Source organism: Canis aureus, chromosome 11 (genome assembly GCF_053574225.1).
Source record: "Canis aureus isolate CA01 chromosome 11, VMU_Caureus_v.1.0, whole genome shotgun sequence".
Lineage (NCBI taxonomy): Eukaryota > Metazoa > Chordata > Mammalia > Carnivora > Canidae > Canis > Canis aureus.
Window position 1 is genome coordinate 8090567 of NC_135621.1, and position 20215 is coordinate 8110781.

Below are 20215 nucleotides of genomic sequence, written 5' to 3' on the forward strand. Positions count from 1 at the left end.
CTGTGGGTCAAACGAGATGGCTCCTCCAGAGCCAAGGCTGGCTGCCTGACTTACAGTGCAGAAATAGAGTATTTTGGTTCGGGTTAAACAAAAGTGAAGGGAAAAATGTTAAATGGCTGAGATCTAAATATGTATGTGTTGGAGTCTTTCATAAAGAATTCTCTGTCTTAATTTATCCTTTAAAATCCCAAAGTAACAGGAACCAAGCTTATGTATATATGCCATTATAAAATTGAATATTGATAAAATTCTGTCTGGCTTACATGGATGTCAAGAAAGATTCACATTTAAATTTCTACATGGGACTGTACTGATCAACCAGAGAAAAGCATGCCCTTAAAATAACTCTAAAATTGTAAGATTTATAGCTTACGATAAAGGAGCCACATGGAAACTGGTATGCAAATGGATATATTAAACAAAATTGCCTAGATTTGTCAACTCTACAACAGTTTAATGTATAGAAAAAGGGGTAAAAAATATTCATTTACATAAAACATATAAAGTTTCCATATTCATATGCTTAATGCTTTTTCCTCCCAAGTAAAAATCTGGGAAAGGAATTCATTTGAAGAGAGAACAACTCATGTCAGCAAAAAGAATGTGCCTGTATATCTTCAATCCCTTTGCATATGCAAATGGAATTTATAAATTTTATAAAAGGCCACAGAAGTAGTCCCAATGGCAGGACGGCCATACAAAAGTTCTTCATGTACAGTTAGATTTGAAACTAAGAGATTTTATTTTTGCCTCTGATCTAGGCACTACTGTAAGCACATTATAAATATTAACTCATTAGTCCTCATACCAATCACGGGAGCTCCTGTAATTATCTGATTTCACCAATGAAGGAACTGGAACAGAGAAAGCTTTTTATGCACAGCTAACTTTTGCCCTGGTAAACTTCAGTGACTGCTACGTACCTCTTTTTTTTTTTTTTTTTAAGATTTTTTTTACTTATTCGTGACACACACACACACACACACACACACACACACAGAGGCAGAGACACAGGCAGAGAGAGAAATATGTTCCCTGCGGGGAGCCCAATGTGGGACTTGATCCTGGGTCTCCAGGATCATGTTCTGAGCCAAAGGCAGACGCTCAACTGCTGAGCCACCCAGGCATCCCTACACACCTCTTTCAGAGCATATTTAACTAACATTTTTAAAGGATGCATGACACTGTCTTGCTTCTTTACACTAAGATCAATTTTTAAGGGACCCTATGGACAGATGGCTCTGGCTTTATGTGTCCAACTTTTTATTCAGTATGTGGCAAGAGAGGGGTTTTAGAGAGCCTAAAGACTGTATGTGTGTAGCAACTGTGCAGAAAGACTGAGCTTTTTTAAGAATTAAAGGAGTTAGGGATACATTCTCATGGTTTTGTTTAGCTGTGCAGAATTCATTTTCTTAGGTCCGCACAGCGGGTTTGGAATAATACCTCAACACCAAGCCTCTGAGTCCTCCCAAACTGGAATAAACAAAACATCCATTTAATTTTTTTTTTATTTTTAAAGACTCTATTTATTTATTTGAAACAGGGAGAGAGAGAGGGCGAGCAAGCAGAGGGAGCGGCAGGCAAAGAGAGAGAGGGAGAAGCAGGCTCCTTCCTCGCTGAGCAGGGGGCCCGACCCAGGGCTCAATGCCAGGACCCTGAGTTGAAGAAGATGCTTAATGGGAGATCACGACCTGAGCTGAAGGCAGATGCTTAATGGGTTGGGCCACTCAGGAGCCCTACTGCATCCTGTTTTATTATTTATTTATTTACACATATTTTAAAGATTTTATTTATTTATTTACGATAGACAGAGAGAGAGAGAGAGAGAGAGAGAGAGAGAGGGGCAGAGACACAGGCAGAGGGAGAAGCAGGCTCCATGCGGGGAGCCTGACGTGGGACTTGATCCCGGGACTTCAGGATCGCGCCCTGGGCCAAAGGCAGGCGCTAAACCGCTAAGCCACCCAGGGATCCCCTGGCATCCTGTTTTAAAAGCAGGTTCAGAGTTAAGGAATATACTTCTTGGGAGCTAACTTTTGAGCATGACAAATCCGAAAAGCCAAGAGGTGCAACACTGTCCACCTTGAAACCTTTCCAAACCCAGCACCAGGGAAATACCACGCAAACAGAATCACACTCGGCGTAGAAGGCTGGGGGTAGTTCCAAGGACACCACAAGAAGTCACCTCAGCTGGTGTTGCACTTGTATGTTATCAAATGTGTATCTGAAACCCACTTTCATCTCTTCTGTACATTGCCCTTGATGAAAAACAGCTGCAGACTTGGATTATCTACAAGGACAGAAGTGCATTACTTGAAGGTTTGATGATACCAGCACATCTTAACGTAATCAAATCAGAGTTTATAAATATGTCTAGGCAGAAGGGAGGGGGAGCCATCACTCTCCCACCTCGGGGGCTACAGAGGTCCCCCTGAGGGAGATCCATTTCTGGCTGTCACCTGAAGCAAAGGTGGGGGTGGCTTTCTGGAGGCCACAGCAGCAAAGCAGTAAATCCCGCTGAGACATGTCCATGCCCGGACTGCTTTCCCTCCTCTCTGCACCCTGACTCCATCCGAACATTCTGTTTAGCGTGCTAGACCTCCTTAAATATTTTATTTCAATCATCCCGGAAACATTAAAAAAAATGCTTTAAAAGGCACAGTGACAGAAGGGCAAGGCTTATTCATGGCTGTAGGGCAGCAGCTCTCCCCGGCTGCTGGGGCAGGGGTCCGCAGCCCCTGACCCCTTCATCACACACCTGTCGCGTTCCGTGTAAACACGTCAAACCCTCAAGCCTGCTTGATTAATCATCCTGCCCAAGAATCTATGGAACAAAGTTCACATTACCGGAGAGCTGCAGGAAGGGCCCTCGGAGGGCAGGCTGCAAGACCAAACAAAATTAACATGCCTGCCACATCCATCATCTCGTAATCCGCTTCCAGGTTTGTAATCCCCAAACATCCAGGGCGTGCATACCAAGAACATTCCCTGTCCGTGCGGATCGAGACTGCTCACGTACAATGGGCTCTCAATCTTCCCCATTGCCAGGAAAACCGTTAACCGTTTCTACGAGTCAGACTGCAGACACAAGCTCAAGTCAAGTCTCTAAGGACCTGGAAGTTTTTTTTTTTTAAGATTTATTTATTTATTTATTTATTTATTTATTTATTTATTTATTTATGAGAGAGAGAGAGAGAGAGAGAGAGAGAGAGAGAGAGGGGCAGAGACACAGGAGGAGGGAGAAGTAGGCTCCATGCCGGGAGCCCGACGTAGGACTCGATCCTGGGACTCCAGGATCGTGCCCTGGGCCAAAGGCAGGCACCAAACCGCTGAGTCACCCAGGGATCCCAGGACCTGGAAGTTTTATAGTGAGTCTATCATAAGTGTTTCTTCACACATCATAAAGAGAAAGTTTAATTTGACCTAAGAATAAGGACTACACTGTCAACTGTCCAGTGGTGTACGGACTCATTCAGATCACACAGAACAGACGATAATCCCCAGGGCACCGAAGTGCTTCATTATTAGTTCAAGGGAACTGATCTTCCAGAAAAAAAAAAAGAGCTGATAGGATTAGATGCACTTAAAATTTTGAGATATATACTGTGTTTTATACTACCATGGGGTTGCTTTTCATTTTGATCTCAGAACCTACAGTGGATCTCTCTCGGGAGGGATCCTACACATTTCACTTAGGAGAGCTTCGGAGACGTGGTGTGCGGGGCTTGGAGCCACACAGCTCCCGCCGGGGCTGCGCTGGGCTGGGCTGCGACAAGTCATCACACTACTGTCTTCCTCTCACAATTGATACGATTTTTAATACTCTATGCTATAAGCCTAACTCTCTCAAATACTTTACCAAAAAGGCTTCACCACAAGGTTATTTTACGCTCTGAGTCCCCTAATTCTCTCAAAAACTTCCCCACAAGGATTTGCATCGTAGGTCATGTGACCATTATTATTATTATTATTATTACCGGATTTGTTCACTTCAGAGCCTACATTTCTAGACTCCTGACAGAAGAGGAAGCTGGACAACCAGGATATTTTACGTTCTGATCGTTTCCTCTCCTGCGGTCTGGGGAGAGTAGTTATACACTGGAGAAACCCATGTGATTTAGGAGTAAGGATTAAGAAGAATGGGGACGGCTTTCTTACCTTTCAGAAATTCAGCTGTTAGGCTCAGTTCTGTGGGCTAAGGGGGTACACCCTGATTGTTCCAGAGTGACACGGAAATACACATCAGTCTTAGGAGCAGAAGGAGGGAGTCTCAAATTAAAAATAAGGAAGAAGAATCACTGCGGTTTGCAGCAGACCAGGGGGATTTGAAGCGGCAAGGCTGATTCATCAAACAATAATCAAATGACTGCTCTGTGCACAAAAGGAGTCTGCGTAGAATTTCTACTTAATCCTTACCCCTGTCTTCTAAGGCTTTCTATGCCTGTTACTGGTGATGAAGCTGGGATCAGTGAGGGGCCTTGTAGAAATCACAGACACCTACATGACGAAGCTGAGATCAGAGGCAACACGCATCTCACTCCAACCATTGAAATATTTAGGAGACTGATAAAATGTCAGCATCGCCATCCCTCCCTAAAAGTTAGTGTTTTGAGCTCTCTGTACCATTCTTGTAACATGAAGATGTGAAACTATTTCAAAAAAAAAAAATGTCAGCCTGCTGTTTGCCATTGCCTTGAGCAGGAAAATAGGGCATAGTTTTCACCAAAGGGCCAGGAGGTGATGAAGACAGGGTGTGGCTGAGGCACAGAAAGGCTGTGACAGGGTTCAGGGGACGGCGGAGGGGAGAGTGCTGTGTGGGAATGATCCAGATGTCAATACAAATATTGGTTCTTTCCTTCAGTTAGTCAACAAATCCCGATTCAGTATCTCCTCTGTGCTGGGTACTGGCAACGGGAAGGGACTAGGGCACGGAGCCTGCCTCCAGGACTCAGTCTGGAAGGGGAGAGAGAGACAGCAACCAGCAGAGCAACAGTACGGGCTCAGAGCCATGCCTCAGGCTTCTACAGGGCATTTCCTCCATGGGAGCACGGGGGACAGACACCCAGCCCTGGCGGAAGCCCTATGCTTCCTAGAGGAAGACACATTTATGCTGGGGTCTCAAAGGATGGCAGAGGACAGGGACGGGCCATCCAGGCAAGCATATGTCCAAAGGCATGGAAGTCGGGGAGATCAAGGTTGCCCCAGAAATGGAAGGTGGTTCTCTGCTTGCAGCTGAGAGGCGTGGTGGCATTGGTAGGGGCAACAGACAAACAATGCAGGGGAGGTGGATGGGGACCCTGATTCCGGGTCTGCTGAGTGGTGGGGCCTGCTTTCTGTACACTGTGAGGAGCCAAACGATTTTAGGTAGGGGGGTGACAGTCCATGATCAGATCACTTGGGTGGCTTTGCGGAAGATGGGTTAGAACAAGCCAGACAGGTGACAAGGAAGGCAGTCGTCATGAACTCTACTTGGAAGGTCCTTGGTGGTGACTCCCCAGTCTAGCTTCCCACTGCGTGACTGACACGCCGAGGCCTGGAAAGGTTAAGAGACTCGCACAAAGTTACTCAGCCAGCAAGTTACAGAGCTGAGACTGGAATGAGCATCTTTTGTGGCTGCCGCAGGACCGCTCCCCCTGCCTCTGCCAAAAGGAGTGAGAGCTCTGAAGCCTGGACTTCCCAGGAGTGGCTGCAAGGTTACTCACTTGAAAAAGAAACAGCAGAAAGGGTAGCGAACAACAGTTCGTAGAAGAGTGGAGAGACGTTTTTATACCGGGTTTGGATTCCTGTTGTCATTATGTACCAGAGCAACACAGCTTGGATATTGAGTAAAACAAGCTAAACAGACACGGGAATTGAGGGGAAGTGCACAGCCACTTTCTAAATCGGCCAAAATAATCAAACCCTGGCTGTTCACACACACCAAAATTCAAAGACACGAGCAAAGTCCTTTTGGAGTCAGTCGGATCAATTTTTCTCTAAGAGCAGAGGATCGCTGCTATAGCTATCTTGTCTTAAAAGAAAGCCAGTTGGCATGAAAATATTTCATCCATAGAACTACGATCCAAGCTGTCAGTCCCCAAAGATGTCCAAAGTAACCTGGCATGATTGCCACCATCACTGAATTGAGATTCTAAGCCAAATGCCCTAGCTCCAGAATTTGAGGGCAGGGAAGTGTATCCTCTTTTCCAGAAAACTCAAATCTCTAGGCGAAGCAAAAATGCTCAAGATCTGAAAAACCAAACAGCCCTCCTCTAGCCCACTCAAAATTTCACTCCAAAGAGGGTGATCTACACGGAGAACTTATTTTCAGGATAGAAACAGATTTTCTGACACCTGCATCTTTCCCAAAGGGCCCTTGAGACTTCATATCTGTGTGTGAAGTTGGGGGGGCTGCCGGCACGATCGCGGGCTGCCATGCTCCTCAGGCCTGAGCCCCCATTTTCAGTTAGAGTGAGTAGCAGGCCAAGGAAGAAAGGTATCTGTGTTACTCAACACCCCACTTCATATTGTACATACCAACCCATTAAAAGAAACGAGCACATCGTGTCTTCGATTGGTTACAGATGGGAGAGAAACAGCCGCAATAATAATAAATTCACGGAGGTGGAGTGTGTCGTCACACACGGAGCCAGGATGTGTGATCCAGAAGGTGTGTGTGGGGGAGTTAATACCATATGTCGTTTGACTGCCGTGAGCCTGCTCCCATGTCAATAGCTACACGTTCCTCCAGAACAGCTCTGACACCATCCCCGACGCCATGGCGCTCCGCCAAACCGACAGGACTCTTACCAGGTACTGAAGTCGCTGGCGCTCAGTCTCGGGGGTAAATTCTGAAGACATGGGGATGATTTCTCCGTTTCTGATGATTATGGCCCTGAAATGGCAAAAAGGGTATTGTCAGTAGCCAGTCTTGTAAGTACCTCAATTCTATGATCACTCTGTAGCCTGGTTCAGAACACACCGAGCCTGGGGGGCTCAATCGGTTCAGACTCCTGATTTTGGCTCAGGTTGTGATCTCAGGGTCATGGGATCGAGCCTTGCATCAGGCTCTGCACTCAGCGCAGAGTCTGTGTATGATTCTCCCTCTCCTCTGACTCGCACACAGTTGCCCATGCACGCTCTCTCCCTCTCAATAAAATCTAAAAAAAAAGAAAAACAACAACAACAAAAAAAACAACCCACACATGAAATGCCCAAGGGGTACCTTTTCCTCTAACCTGCATGGTAACATTCACTGTTACCAACTGTAGCTCCCTCACCATATTACAGGTATCTTTACTTTTAGAATATTACATTCCAGTTGGCTTACCGGAACCATCTGTTAATGCCCAGCACCAACCATCCTACTTGGCACATAACAGGTGCTCAGTGAATAAATGGATGAATAAGTGAATGATGCAAATTAAGGCTTACTCTAGACTAGTGCTCTCCAATAGACCTCTCCATGATAAAGGAAATACTTTAATCTGTGTAATCTAATACGGCAGCCACTAGCCACGCGTGGGTAACAAGCCTCTAAATTATGCTTAGTGCAGCTGAGAAACTGAATTTTTAGTTTCATTTAATTTTAATTAATTTATCTTTAAAAAATCACAAGTGGCTAGTGTTTAACATAATAGAGAGCTCCAGATCCTTGTTACTCTTAGTGTCTGTGGGCCAGTGGCACTGGCCTCACCTGGGATCTTATTAGAAATGCAGACTCTCAGGTTCCATCTCAGACTTACTGTATCAGAATCTTCATTGTAATAAGATCCCCAGGTGATTCATAGGCATGTTACCATCTGTGAACACCTGACTTAGACTCCTGAGTTTCTAGGGTACTATCCTGGGTCCAGGAAAAAAAAAAAAGCCTCTCATCTCATCCTGAAGGTTAGGAAATTCACACACTTCCAAAAAATGTGCCCAAGAGCTACTACTGACTCCAGGACTTGAGAGAACAGAGTTCCCTAAGGGAGATACCTAAGGGAGACACCACAGCATGGATAACCATGGAGCGACCTTCCCTAGGCCTATGCCAGACAGAGCCTCCTACTCCTAGATCTTCTTGTTCTGAAGTGGTTCGTGACAACCACTTTCTAGCTATCAACTGGTGAAGTGGCTTGCAAAACGCATTCTATAGGAACCCAAGAGCTCTCAGGTACCAGAGAGCCAGAGGCCTGGAACCCAACACACTTCTCTGTGAAGAGCCAGGAGGATAGGAAACACCTATACTCGATGAGCTCAGCTCTGGGTGGATGCCTCACTGACTCCAGGGTCAGCTGCATTCTTTGTGCCAGGAGGCCCCAGGCACCCCTCCCCACCACAGAGGTGATCTCCAACTCAGAAGCAGTCCCTATAAGTAGCTGCAGTTGTCCCAACCTCTCCCCCAAGCCCTAACCCTGTGCCCAATGGGAGGGCAGGTAAGGGAGGGGATGGCAACAAAAAGTCACAGGGGCTTTAGAGAATTAATGGGTCTAAAAGAAACCAGTGGAAGCTATGAGAAAATGGAAAACTTGAGGGAAGCCGACTGGGAAGAAGATGTAATATTCACATTGTTTCTTTTATTACGATGCCCAAAATAGGACAGATTAAAAGCTCCTTCTTAAAAATCCAGTGTCACTTGTAAAATGCAATCCCCCCTCCCAAGAAAGGTGATACCCACCTTTCACAGATCAGTGTGTTCATTCAAATGGTCTTTGTCCTAACTTATCAGGTACAACTAACTCCAGAATAAGGGAGTAGGGTTTTGATGGAGGATGGAGAGAGAGAGCTTCAGAGGAAGGTTTAGGTTAGAGCTTAATCTCAAAGTAGCAAGAAGGGCTCTGAGAACCAGGGGAATAAGATCAAAAGCCATTAGGCAATAAATTCCAAAGGCAACCTTCTATTTCAAAATTTTGCTTAAAGCTAGTTTTAACTCCTTCCCCTTTTCTACATGGTCCCTGAATTCCAGCTTCTAGGCTCCAACTAGGAATGCTGGCTATCTCAGAGGGAAGCGGAAGAAAATGAGTCCAAGGAAGAAGGTAGGGAGGACAGAAGACAGTGTTGGAGACCACAGAGGAGGAGGGTGTGCGGGGAGGAGCCAACACCGCACCATCAGGCTGTGGAAGATCCACTTGTGGGACCTACGTGTGAGATCAGGGCCTTGTCCTATTAGTTTGCTCTTCTATTCCAAATGCTTAGCCTGCCACACAGCAGGAGCTCCATAAATATTTGTTGAATATGAGAAGAGGTAACTCAGGAGATGCTTTCCCCTTGAAATTGAGGCAGGAAGTGAGAGGCAGCGGATGCTCACTTGGGTAAGTGAAGTGACGTTGACTTCGGAGAGCCAAGAGGGTCCTCACCTAGAAATTCACCTGCTCCCTCTGCTACCTTATTCTCTTCTCTTCCTGACCAGGGTAAGTCCATCCATCACTCCCCACTTCAGGGCTTCCCTCTGTCAGTTATTCCCCCTCTGTATCCTCAACTTCTCCTTCCTATGGCTCTCTGCCCATAGTTCCGACCTATGCTCAAAACACTTTGTTTAAAACCAAACCAAACCAAACCAAACAGACAAACAAAAAGGATACTCTCCTAACCCAAAACCCACCTTTCAGGGCCTGTTTTCTTTGCTTTCCTATTAAGATAATAATCTACAGTTAGGGGCTGTACTTTCCCACCTCCCACTGATCCCTTAAAGTAAATTCATTCTTGCCCCCCTCTCTATCCAACTGTGTCAAGAATCACCCAATGGCCTCTTTGTTACTATATCCACTGGATATGACCTCATTCCTAGTCTGCTTGGCATCATTTAACAGTCTCTCCTGATCCTGGCTTCTGGGACACTCCTCCTCCTAGATTCCCTATGTCCTGGAGGCTCCCTTCTCTATTCTTCCTTTGGTGTTATGGGCTACCATTTTGTCTCTCTACTCTTCTTCCCGGGGAGACTCATGTCCTAACTCCTTAAGCTCCAAGATTAGCTTTAGCAGCCTCCCCACATGCTCCTTTAGCCTGGCACTCCTAATATAGAACACATCCCATTTTGCTATTGATGGCTTAACATCCTTGCCTGTGAGTTCTTAAGGCAAGAACCATGGCTGCCTTAGTCAACATTGTAGCCCTGTAGCTACTGTACACAGGGCCAAGGTACGATAAGCAGGACTGGGTACCTAATTTCCAGGGCCCAGTGCCAAATAAAAATGCAAGGCCTCTTGTTTAGAAATTAATGAGAATTTTAAGATGGTGACAACAAAGCTTTAGACTCAATGTGGGGCCCTTCCAAGAGTGAGGCCTGTGTGACCCATAAATTGCACATCCATGAAGCTGGCCCCACTCTATGCCCTTAATATTTTCTAAATGAATAAATGGCTTCAACAACTACATATACCAATGACTCCAAATATCCTTTCCAGCCCATACATCTCTGCTGTGCTCCAGCCTGGGGCAGTCAACCGCCAACAGATATCTCCACATGAATAATCACCATCATCTGAGATTCAGCAGGTTTCAAACTTAATTAATGATCTTATCTACCCCCTCCCCAGATCTGCCCTTCTAGCATTCTCCATCTCAGGGAAAAGCACTCCTTCCCACCTACTCACCTATCCTACACCAGGGAATCTTCTCAGACTGCTCCTGTTTCTCACCCTACCATCCAAAAAGGCACCACACCCTATAAATTCTACTTCTTCAACAGCATGTGAATCTGTTCCTTTCTTTGATTCTCACCATTTTGTGCCTTGGTTCAAGTCCCCATCAGAGCTTGTCCACATGACTCAGGAGCTCTGTGCTGCTCCCACTTCTGTCCTCCTCTGACTCTGTACATGATCACCATGGTGGATTTTTTATCTTAATTTTTAAAAGATTTTATTTATTTATTTGACGCAGAGGAGGGGAGCAGAGGGAGAGGGAGAAGCCGACTCCCCACTGAGCAGAGAGCTGGATGTGGGGACTCTGACCCAGGACCCTAGATTCGTGACCTGAGCCACCCAGGTGCCCCACCACGGTGATTTTAAAGTGTGACTCTCATAAAAAAATAATAAAAAAATAAAGTGTGACTCTCACCAAGTCATATTCCCTTTTGAAAGCTCCCTCATGGCTCCCCAGCATTTCCAAAATCCATTGTTATCTGTGTTTTGCCTCTATTTCTGGCTTTCGCCTCACTTTTGTTATTCTTGCACATCTCCCTCTCCTTTCCTCTGGACAAGCTATTCCTAGTGACAAGGCCGTCAGCCCCCCCCCCCCCCCCCCCCCCCCCCGGAGAGTGCCTTCTCTTGTCTTCCTGGGTTACCTGTGAGGCCCCTGTGATACCATGGTGTTGCACAGCATTGTCCTTACCAACCCTCACCACTGCTCCCATGGCTTCTCTAACTCCCTGAGGATATTTCCCAGCCAGAGCCTGAATCCTTATCTCTGGCCTGTGACAGACACACAGTAACTGCTGATGGATAAATGACTATATGGATAAAGAGTGAGCAAGCCACACTTGGGTGGATGAATAGATACACCCAGAGTGAAGGCCTCGAATAAAACTTTTCCTAGTAACAACATTATTACCTGTAATTATTTAACTGTAAAGAGTCTGGACCCTCAAACACCTGCACGCCTTTCATTGGTTTTATAAAAAGTCAATGAATGTAAAAGGATGTCATTCTGGCTAAGTCGCCACTAACAAAGTGACTTGAGAGATTTAGTCAACTGAGGCAGAACCCTTGTCCTTAATGGGCAGGAGAGAGGGGACACAGCCAAGGCAGCAGCCACCACTGTGTTTACTCTCGTTTTTTTTTTAATTTCAAATTCACACACAGTGACGAGGTACCAGCATTCAATTCCAATATTCGCTGCTGGGCTAACCCTAGCTAATTACTTTCTTAAACAGATATTTATATCAAATCCATCTATGTACAGAACAGTCTTCATTTCTGTTTGAACTACCAAGTTCTTCCTTTATGAGACACCCATGGATTAAAGATGACAGCATGCTTGGCAGTCAGACTTTCCAGTCCCTAAATCATGATGCCTCTTCCTATGTGTTTCCTGGCTTCTTTTTGATCTTTCGCTCTTTCATCCCTCTGATCTTGGGATCAATGTGTCAGAGCGCTGGTCTCCAATCTGGAGTGGGGCAGTGAGAGGGAATGGGTTTCAAAGGGAATAGAGTGCGTGTGAAGGCTGACAAATCTTGCACTAAACAACCAATAAACTAGAGAAATGCTTTCAAGCTACATTCTGTCATCATGGGATTCTTGTGTACTTCATATCTTCTACTTTGTTATTTTATGAGCTGTTTTTCCAAAGGAAAATTATTTAAAACAAAACCCAAAAAAAGCTGTGGCAGCAGTAAGAAGCAAGGAGAATTAGGCATACGCCCTGGTCTTTCGGCTAGGCCTTTGGATCTGGACCTGTCGATAGGACTACGGTCAGATTTTGGATGTCATTCCACTTACTTACTCAGAGATTAGCCAGAGATAAAGCGAGGAGGTTCCTAGGCTTGGGGCAATTTAATCAACTGGCCACCACTTCCTACTTGATATCCCTTACCCCAGAAAGGTGGCTCCTGAGCATATTCCCCCAAGTTAAGGCTAGCCTTTCGTTCACAGAGACTAAAAATGAAATCTGCATACTTGAATTTCTTGCCCAGCGTAAAAGATGGAGCCTGATTTGTACTAAGGTGAATGGTAGGGTCTAAGATGGTCTTAGGAGTCAACTGCAAGGATGGGAGAAGAGAAGGTAAAGTAAAGACATTCATTGTTTCTCAAATGGCCTCCCACCCTCCCCAAACATTAGCCACATGAGAGGATAAAAGCAATTTATTGCTAACTGATGAGAATTTTGAGTTCAGAGAGCAATTTCTTGAAAACCTTGCTACTTCTATCCTCTAATATCACAATTTGGCGTCAAAAAGACCTACATTGCGTCCCCCAAGTGAGTCAAATCATTAACTGGTCAAGAGAAAAATAAGGGGTCAAATGAGATGCTCGTTTCAAATATTCGCTTGATTTCACAACTTCTCTTAAGGAGATCACACCAACTCCTGTGAAATCCCACCTCAGAAGCAAGATTGACACTCTCCAAGAGACATCTGACAAACAAGCAAAGGGAAAAAAAAAATGGGTAAAAGATATGATTAGGCAACTGACAGAAGGGAAAATGCAAATGTTCAATAAACACATGAAAAGATGCTCGATCTCACTAGTCCAGGAAAATGCAAATTAAAGTAAAAATAACATATAACTTTTGCTCATCAGATTGGCAAACGTTTGTTGAAAAAATTAACAACGGGTAGTAGTTCTCATAGGGCAAGAAAAAAGGCTAATCTCATAATTAATGGGAGCGTAAACCGTTATACCTTTTAAATCTATTATAATGATGCGTTCGATGGTCCAGTCCTCCTACTTTTGGGACTACCACCTAAAAACATAGAAAACTCAGAAGCCTCGGACATACAAACAAGAAATCGTGCTTGACATTCTTCGTTGCAGCAAAGATTGGAAACAGTCTCAACGTCTATCAAAAGGTGAGATACTGAATAGATTGGTTTGTAATCCATAAGGTATTATATGGTCATTAAAAAAAGAGAGAGAGAGAGAGAGAGAGATAAGTACGTTTCTTGACCTAGAGATATCCATGATGGATTGCTAAGTGAGAAAAGCAAGTTTCTGAGTAATATGCAGTATAATCCCATTTTTGAAAAAGGAAAGCCATACACGGATACACCATTTGGGAGGACTGTGACCCCAGGCCCAAGCCAGGTGTGCTCCCTCAGGGCCATGGCGGGGGTGGGGGCAATACAAAGGCAGTCCTCTCCATTCTCACTAAGGGCTTTTTGGCCTAGAATCTCTCCCCTTTCCACCCCCACCCCCCACGACCCGTCCCCTGGTTTAAGAGGCAGAGGCCTTTTGTCCAGAGCTCCTTAGCAGTAAGAAGATTCCCTCCTGTCTGTGCTCCGTCAATGGACCCTTGACGGTGCAGGGGCCCTTCGGGGGTGGGAGGGTGGAAATGGAACACGGGGAAGCTGGCCCTTTGCTTTTTCTTTGCCTCTTGCCTGCAGGTTCACAGGAAGTGAATCAAGGTGGACTGCTACCTTCCGTCAGGCTCAGGCCCTCACTGGCCCACCAGGACCCCTGGCTGCTCAGCAGTGTAAACATGTGTTTGATCAAGCAGGAGGAGGGGCATGCGAGTGGGAGAGTTCACGTTTCTTCACATAGCTTTTCGTTATTTGACGGCTACGGGGGATGGATGTTCTTTTTGTCAAGTTTGAAGAGGAATTGGTTTGCCCAGATTTGGCCACATATTCAGAGAAGACCTAAAGTCCTACAGATTCATCTTTGTTCCACTACCAATTTTTGTGAACCCCGTATGCCCCAAGCACTGGTCCACAGACCCCTGCCCAGTGGCGCAGTCGCACGTCAGAGGTCACAGAGCTCAGGCACGACTGTAGAGGGATCCTGTAGCCAGGTCAGGAGCCGCTAACTGAGGAACCAGTGGCTGGCTTTTGTTATAAAAATAAGAACTGGTTAAGATGTCTTTAAGACATTTAAAAACGTTGTTTAGGGGCAGCCCGCGTGGCTCAGTGGTTCAGCACCGCCTTCGGCCCAGGGCGTGATCCTGGAGACCTGGGATCGAGTCCCATGTCGGGCTCCCTGCATGGAGCCTGCTTCTCCCTCTGCCTGTGTCTCTCTGCCTCTGTGTCTTATGAACGAATAAATAAAATCTTAAAAAAAAATAAAAAATAAAATAAAAACGTTGTTTAAAAATGACTTTAAGAAGAAGACGTTTGGAGAATCGCAGGGCAGGTGCAGGAAACCTGGTCAGCACTCCCTTTCTGAAACCCTCAGGAAGCCTAAGAGTGCATGCTGTGCCAGGCAGGGAGATTACCTCCCCAAGGTAAAAACCTCTGGCCTCAAAGCCCATCAAAACCCCCAAACTCGTAGGTAAGTGATTTTGCAAACAGATGCCATGGAGACATGGTAGGAGGACAACTAATAAGTATGAAATAGCCCCAATTGAAGGCTTTATGCAAGTGGCTCGAAGAGTGGGAAAAAATGTATATATACATACAGGTTTATATTTATAAATACAGACTTTATATATATGTACCCATACGTGAGTACACATATATGCGGGCGCACACACGTGCACACACACCCACACACCTTTAAGCTGAACACCGGCACACTCTGCAGGGCAGAAATGGAAAAAAAAAATACAAAATTGCCGGGCTGCTGCACTTAGAAAGCAGGTAACGGTGTCCAGCAGTCCAGTTTCCATGAAATAAGAGCCATGGAAAGTCTTCCGAGCAAACCAAAAGTTAGGGGTCAGGCTCACTCCTGGAGCCAGAGCGGACACTAAGTTGCCTCATCTTGCTCTCCCTGGGCCTTGGGAACAGCAGGCCAGCAAAGAAAGGGCTCCGAGGCCCATGTCTGGAAGAGTCCCAATAGCACAGAGCTTCGTTCCAATCTCTCGTGGTTGAGAGGTCGGTCAGCCCTGCAGCACGGACGCCCCATGCGTGTTATCAACTACGGCTAACTGAATGGCACATAGATAGGTGCACTGTCACCTAGCCTCTCGGGTTGTTGTAAGTTCTGACAGTTTGCCCAGGAGGTGATCCTGTGAAAGCCAAAGCACTAAATGACAAATACTGGGGCGGTGGCTGATTGCTGACCCCTCTCCCACGTCCGAGAAGTCCATGGCGTTGGAGGGATGCACACATAGGGGCATCAGCAGTGGCAGTGGGGCCACGTGGTATGGCGGGAAGCTGGGACCGTCCTGGGAATCAGAATCTGTAGGTGCCAGCCCCCACCTCATGCCCGTCTTGGGCTCCAGGCCTTGGTGTCCTTGCCTATAAAAAGAAGAGATGGGACCAGATCCATTCGCAGGCACCTTTCAAAACTAAATTTAAACGATTCTGAAAATAAGCCTCAGGTACGTGGGGCTGAGAAATAGGGACAAACTGGTACAGTTACTGCTTTTCTTCTCAGGAGGTAGCAACCGCCAGAGTTCAGATTCTAATAAATATAAACCAATTCCGAAGTGCCAGGATGGGAGAAGTCACCCTTAGGGCACCTCTTAAATCATAAAGGACAAGGAGCCCATTATCGAGCGAGCCCCCCAATGTAATTCCACTGTTGTCACCAGTGCAACAAAAGGCATGGTTGGAGCAACGAGCTGCAAACAAAAGGCATCTTCCACACTGCTAAGGGTATTCATGGGATGCCCTGATTCCATTACGCACTTTTTCAGCTGAAAGTGATTCGAAACGCAACATTAAACTGCACATTTCCAGGATGGAGGAGAAAATCTGATCCAAGGTGACAAAGAGAAACCATTCGGAAAACCCTTTTTGACAGTGTATATCAATTCCCAAGTACAGGGAGGAGGTACCCATTTTGTCAAAAAGCATCAGACCTTGGGAGTCCTGTTCAGATGCAGCAGAAGCATCTGTCTCCTTCAAAAGTATCAGAAATGTGTCGATGGGAAAGAAAGCAGAGTAGCTGATGGGACAGGCAGGGGCCACCACCGTCAGAGGACAGTCAGGCTGTCGAGGCTAATTAGAGGTGCCAGAAAGTAGCTGAAGGGGGAAAAATAATAATCCCACGAGCCTGGAATTAGTTGGGGTGTGCTTCTAGCCATTCCGTTTCCAGAATGGACGCTACAGAAAAAGGCTGCAAATACTGATGATTCGTCTAACAGAGGCTCAAGCACATGGTTCAGTTTCTCAGCAAAAATATTCACCAAAAAAAAAAAAAAAAATGGACAGGAGAGAAAAAAAATACTGATCGTTAAGCAGCAGCACAAATAAGTGACCATTTGCTGAGCAATAAATGAGTCGGATGCCCCCGGTTTCTCACAAGCAGCCCAGTCGCTACTCCTACTGCCCAGAAGAGTTTCTCAGTGTCCTTATTCTGCCACTGTATGCAAACATCTTGCTTTACTACCGACATTCAAGAAACCCAAGGCACTAGCACGTTTTCCCAAGTAAAAGCCTCATAGTCATTAAAGAGAACTTTCTGAGGTGCTTATTATTTTTTTTTTTAATTTTTATTTATTTATGATAGTCACACAGAGAGAGAGAGAGAGAGGCAGAGACATAGGCAGAGGGAGAAGCAGGCTCCATGTACCGGGAGCCCGACGTGGGATTCGATCCCGGGTCTCCAGGATCACACCCTGGGCCAAAGGCAGGCGCTAAACCGCTGCGCCACCCAGGGATCCCTGCTTATTATTTCTAAAAAGGAAAAAAACATATGACAAGGGGTCAATTTATAAATGAATTTATAAATGGGATTATTTGTTCTGCTTTTGTTTTTTAAAAACTATAATCCACATTTCAAAAAAAATTCATCGAATTAGAGTGCAATTCTGTGATTTTTAGTAAATTCACCAGGTTGTTCAACCATCACTGTAACCAATTCCAGAACATTCTCATCACATCAGAAAGAACCTCTTACCCTACCAGCACCCATTAGCAGTCACTCCCCACTCCCCCACCTCCCCTCAACCCCTGGCAACCACTAATCTACTTTGTTCCTACAGATTTGCCTATTCTGGATACGTCATATTAATGGGATCAGAATATACAGCCTCTCGTGCCTAGTTTCTTTCTCTTAATGTTGTCAAGGTTTGTCCTTGTGGCACTCATCAGTACTGTATTCCTTTCTGTGGCTAAATGACTATTCCACTGTATAGATAGACCACATTTTGTCTATGCCTTCGTCAGCTGATAGACATTTGGTTGGTTTCCACCCTGGCTATTGTGATTAACACTGCTATGAACATTCATTTACAAGTTTTTGTGGGATTATCCTTTTAATTCTCTTGGCTACATGCCTAGGAGTGGAACTGCTGAGTCACACTGTAACTCTGTTTAGTTTTTTGAGGAACTGCCAATTGGTTTTCCAAAGTGGCTACACCATTTTACGCTGCCGATGGTGGTTTTTAAAATTTTCTCTTCAAGGACCACAGGATTCAAACTAAACTTATTTGTGAAAAATCCCACAGTCATTTCTCTTTTACACAGTTTTAAAAAACACTTTGCTGGAAAAGTTTTGCCTCTGTGCTTGGATTTCAGAGCCCATGTCGGACATTTGATGGTTCTTTTTTCCATTTGCATCAGAGGGTATATATATACATGATCCTTCTCAAGTGCAGGGTCAGTACCTATAATCAACAGCAACAGCCCCCCAGTACAAATGTATATAAACACTTCTCAAGCCTCAAAATGAGCACATTTTTCTCCCCATAGCAAGTAGCTAGAGACTGGGTGAGGCCACCAAAGGCATGTATTTTTTTTCTCCGTTGTAGCCATTTTTGGAGTAGGATGGATCCCCTTCCCTTTTTTAAAAATAAACGATGACAACAATAGCTCACTGTTCAAGTGCCAAGGCAGGTAGGACATGTAGAGTCCGGGAAGCAATCTCTTTCTTACAAAATGCTCTGCATTAGTCACACTCAGGTTAGAGCTGTGTCCAGTTCTGACCTCTTTGCTTAAAAAAGGCAATGCAATGGAGCAAATGAACAGAATCCCAAGAAGAGAAATAAAAACAACTCAAGGGGGGTGGAAAATAGATGCTTTGAAGGAAATTAAAGCAACTGTGGTATTTCAGCCTGAAGGAAAGAATGAGAAATGATTTGATCATACTCTCCTTCACACAATTTGAAATGGTTTTATTCAAAGAATGGTGGGTGACCAGTTCTTCATGCTCAGAATAAAGCAAACAAGAGGAAATTCTATTTAAATCAAATCAGTAAGATTCTATGGTTGGAAACAGGAAAAGGAGCTTTCAGATCTTCATGTTATGCACTGATCGAAGCCCATGAGTCTCCAGTCCTGGAATTCAAAAGGACATGAGGGAGCTTTGTCTATATTTGCCTGCCAAGAGTCTTGAGGCATCCTTCACTGTTTTTCTTTATGGTGCTATAAATTAAGAACTGCATCGGCTCTGTAAGGATAAAGTCAGATCCGTGAACAATTCATTCTACACTATGTAATGTATTGAGAAGGTCCTGCAACCTATACTGTGTAAATAAATGGGGCACCCTTGTTGCCATCGATCATATTCAAAATTAAGCTGCATGACTTCACCTCACAGGGCAGGTGGGCTTACTGGTGGCCTGTGGTTAGGACAGAGGCTAGATGCCTTCCCTGTAAGGCCTCTCTGGTTCTACTTGCTCACAGTTACCCCATGTCAGTTCCTTACACAACAGAGGCTTGGGAAGCCCATCTCCCATTCACTGAACGTGACCGTCAGTTAGGTTTGGGGAGCCAGTGGAAAGGTAGTGGAAAGTAACCCAGGGCTTGGGAGTCCAAAGTCTAGTTCAAGCTATGAACTAGCTATGCTGGGAAAATCAGCCACTCTGTGACTGCACTTCCTCCCTTTGAAAAATGGGGCCATACTACTTTCTTCAGGTTAGATGAGTTTATGTGCAAAAGACTTTTAGTTTGGAAATTTTTGGTTTTGGGTTTTTTGCTTAAGTATAGTTTATTAATGATGCTGATTGAATCATTAAAGGAAACTCGCATATCTCAAGACAAACTAAAACCGTTACTTGGCACTTCGTTATTCTGTACAATAACTGTCCACAGTTGTGACTGTAAGAAACTGTATAAATGAAAAAACAAATTGGACTTAGGTGGCCTCACTCAGGCTTTAGTGGTAGAGTGGTATGCTGACTTCCCATTGTAATTTCCAGGCACGTGCTCAGGTACCTCCAGAATTCCATAGCAAACAAGGGAGATTGATAGAGTACCACTGGAACATTCCCACTTCTCTTGATCACTAGCTTTAAAACCCCATCCTGTTCATTAATATTAATGCCATAATCTCCTTAACATTTTTCTAAGCATATCTGTAACTTAAGATTTTATCTTGACAAAGACAGATAAAAGGTTCTCATGCCAAATTCCCTTTCCTTACAAGAATTCTGCTTACCCCATAATTTACCTGAAGCTATTGCAATTGTTCAAATGAAAAATGAGAGTCTGGACTATGTCCATGGGAATAGATAGAAGTCTCAGAGACAAAATACATTAAGTTTTTAAATTCTATCTGTATTTATCATATGGACATAATTTTTGAGTACATTCTCCTGGGTAAAGGAAACAGAAGGTCCGGAAATCCACTGGGGTTCCCAACTTCGTCACTGGAGAGTGAGGATATTATTAATGAGAGGGAGACAGGAAAAAAGTCACTGTGGTCGAGAGGATACTTCATTTTGACTTTCCATGCTGAACTCGGGGCACGTGCCTGATACCCAGATAGAGGGACTA

The 20215-nt window shown here is 44.9% G+C and overlaps 1 protein-coding gene across 4 annotated transcripts in view; it reads right to left on the reverse strand.

Moving 5' to 3' along the window:
• The window catches only part of PPM1H (protein phosphatase, Mg2+/Mn2+ dependent 1H), a 259566-nt gene that overhangs the window by 78095 nt on the left and 161256 nt on the right, over window positions 1-20215 (reverse strand). For all 4 annotated transcript variants that reach the window (XM_077913646.1, XM_077913649.1, XM_077913648.1 and 1 more), the window contains exon 5: window positions 6787-6871. In XM_077913646.1, coding sequence (XP_077769772.1) covers window positions 6787-6871 — 85 coding nt within the window. The remainder of the gene's footprint in view (window positions 1-6786; window positions 6872-20215) is intronic.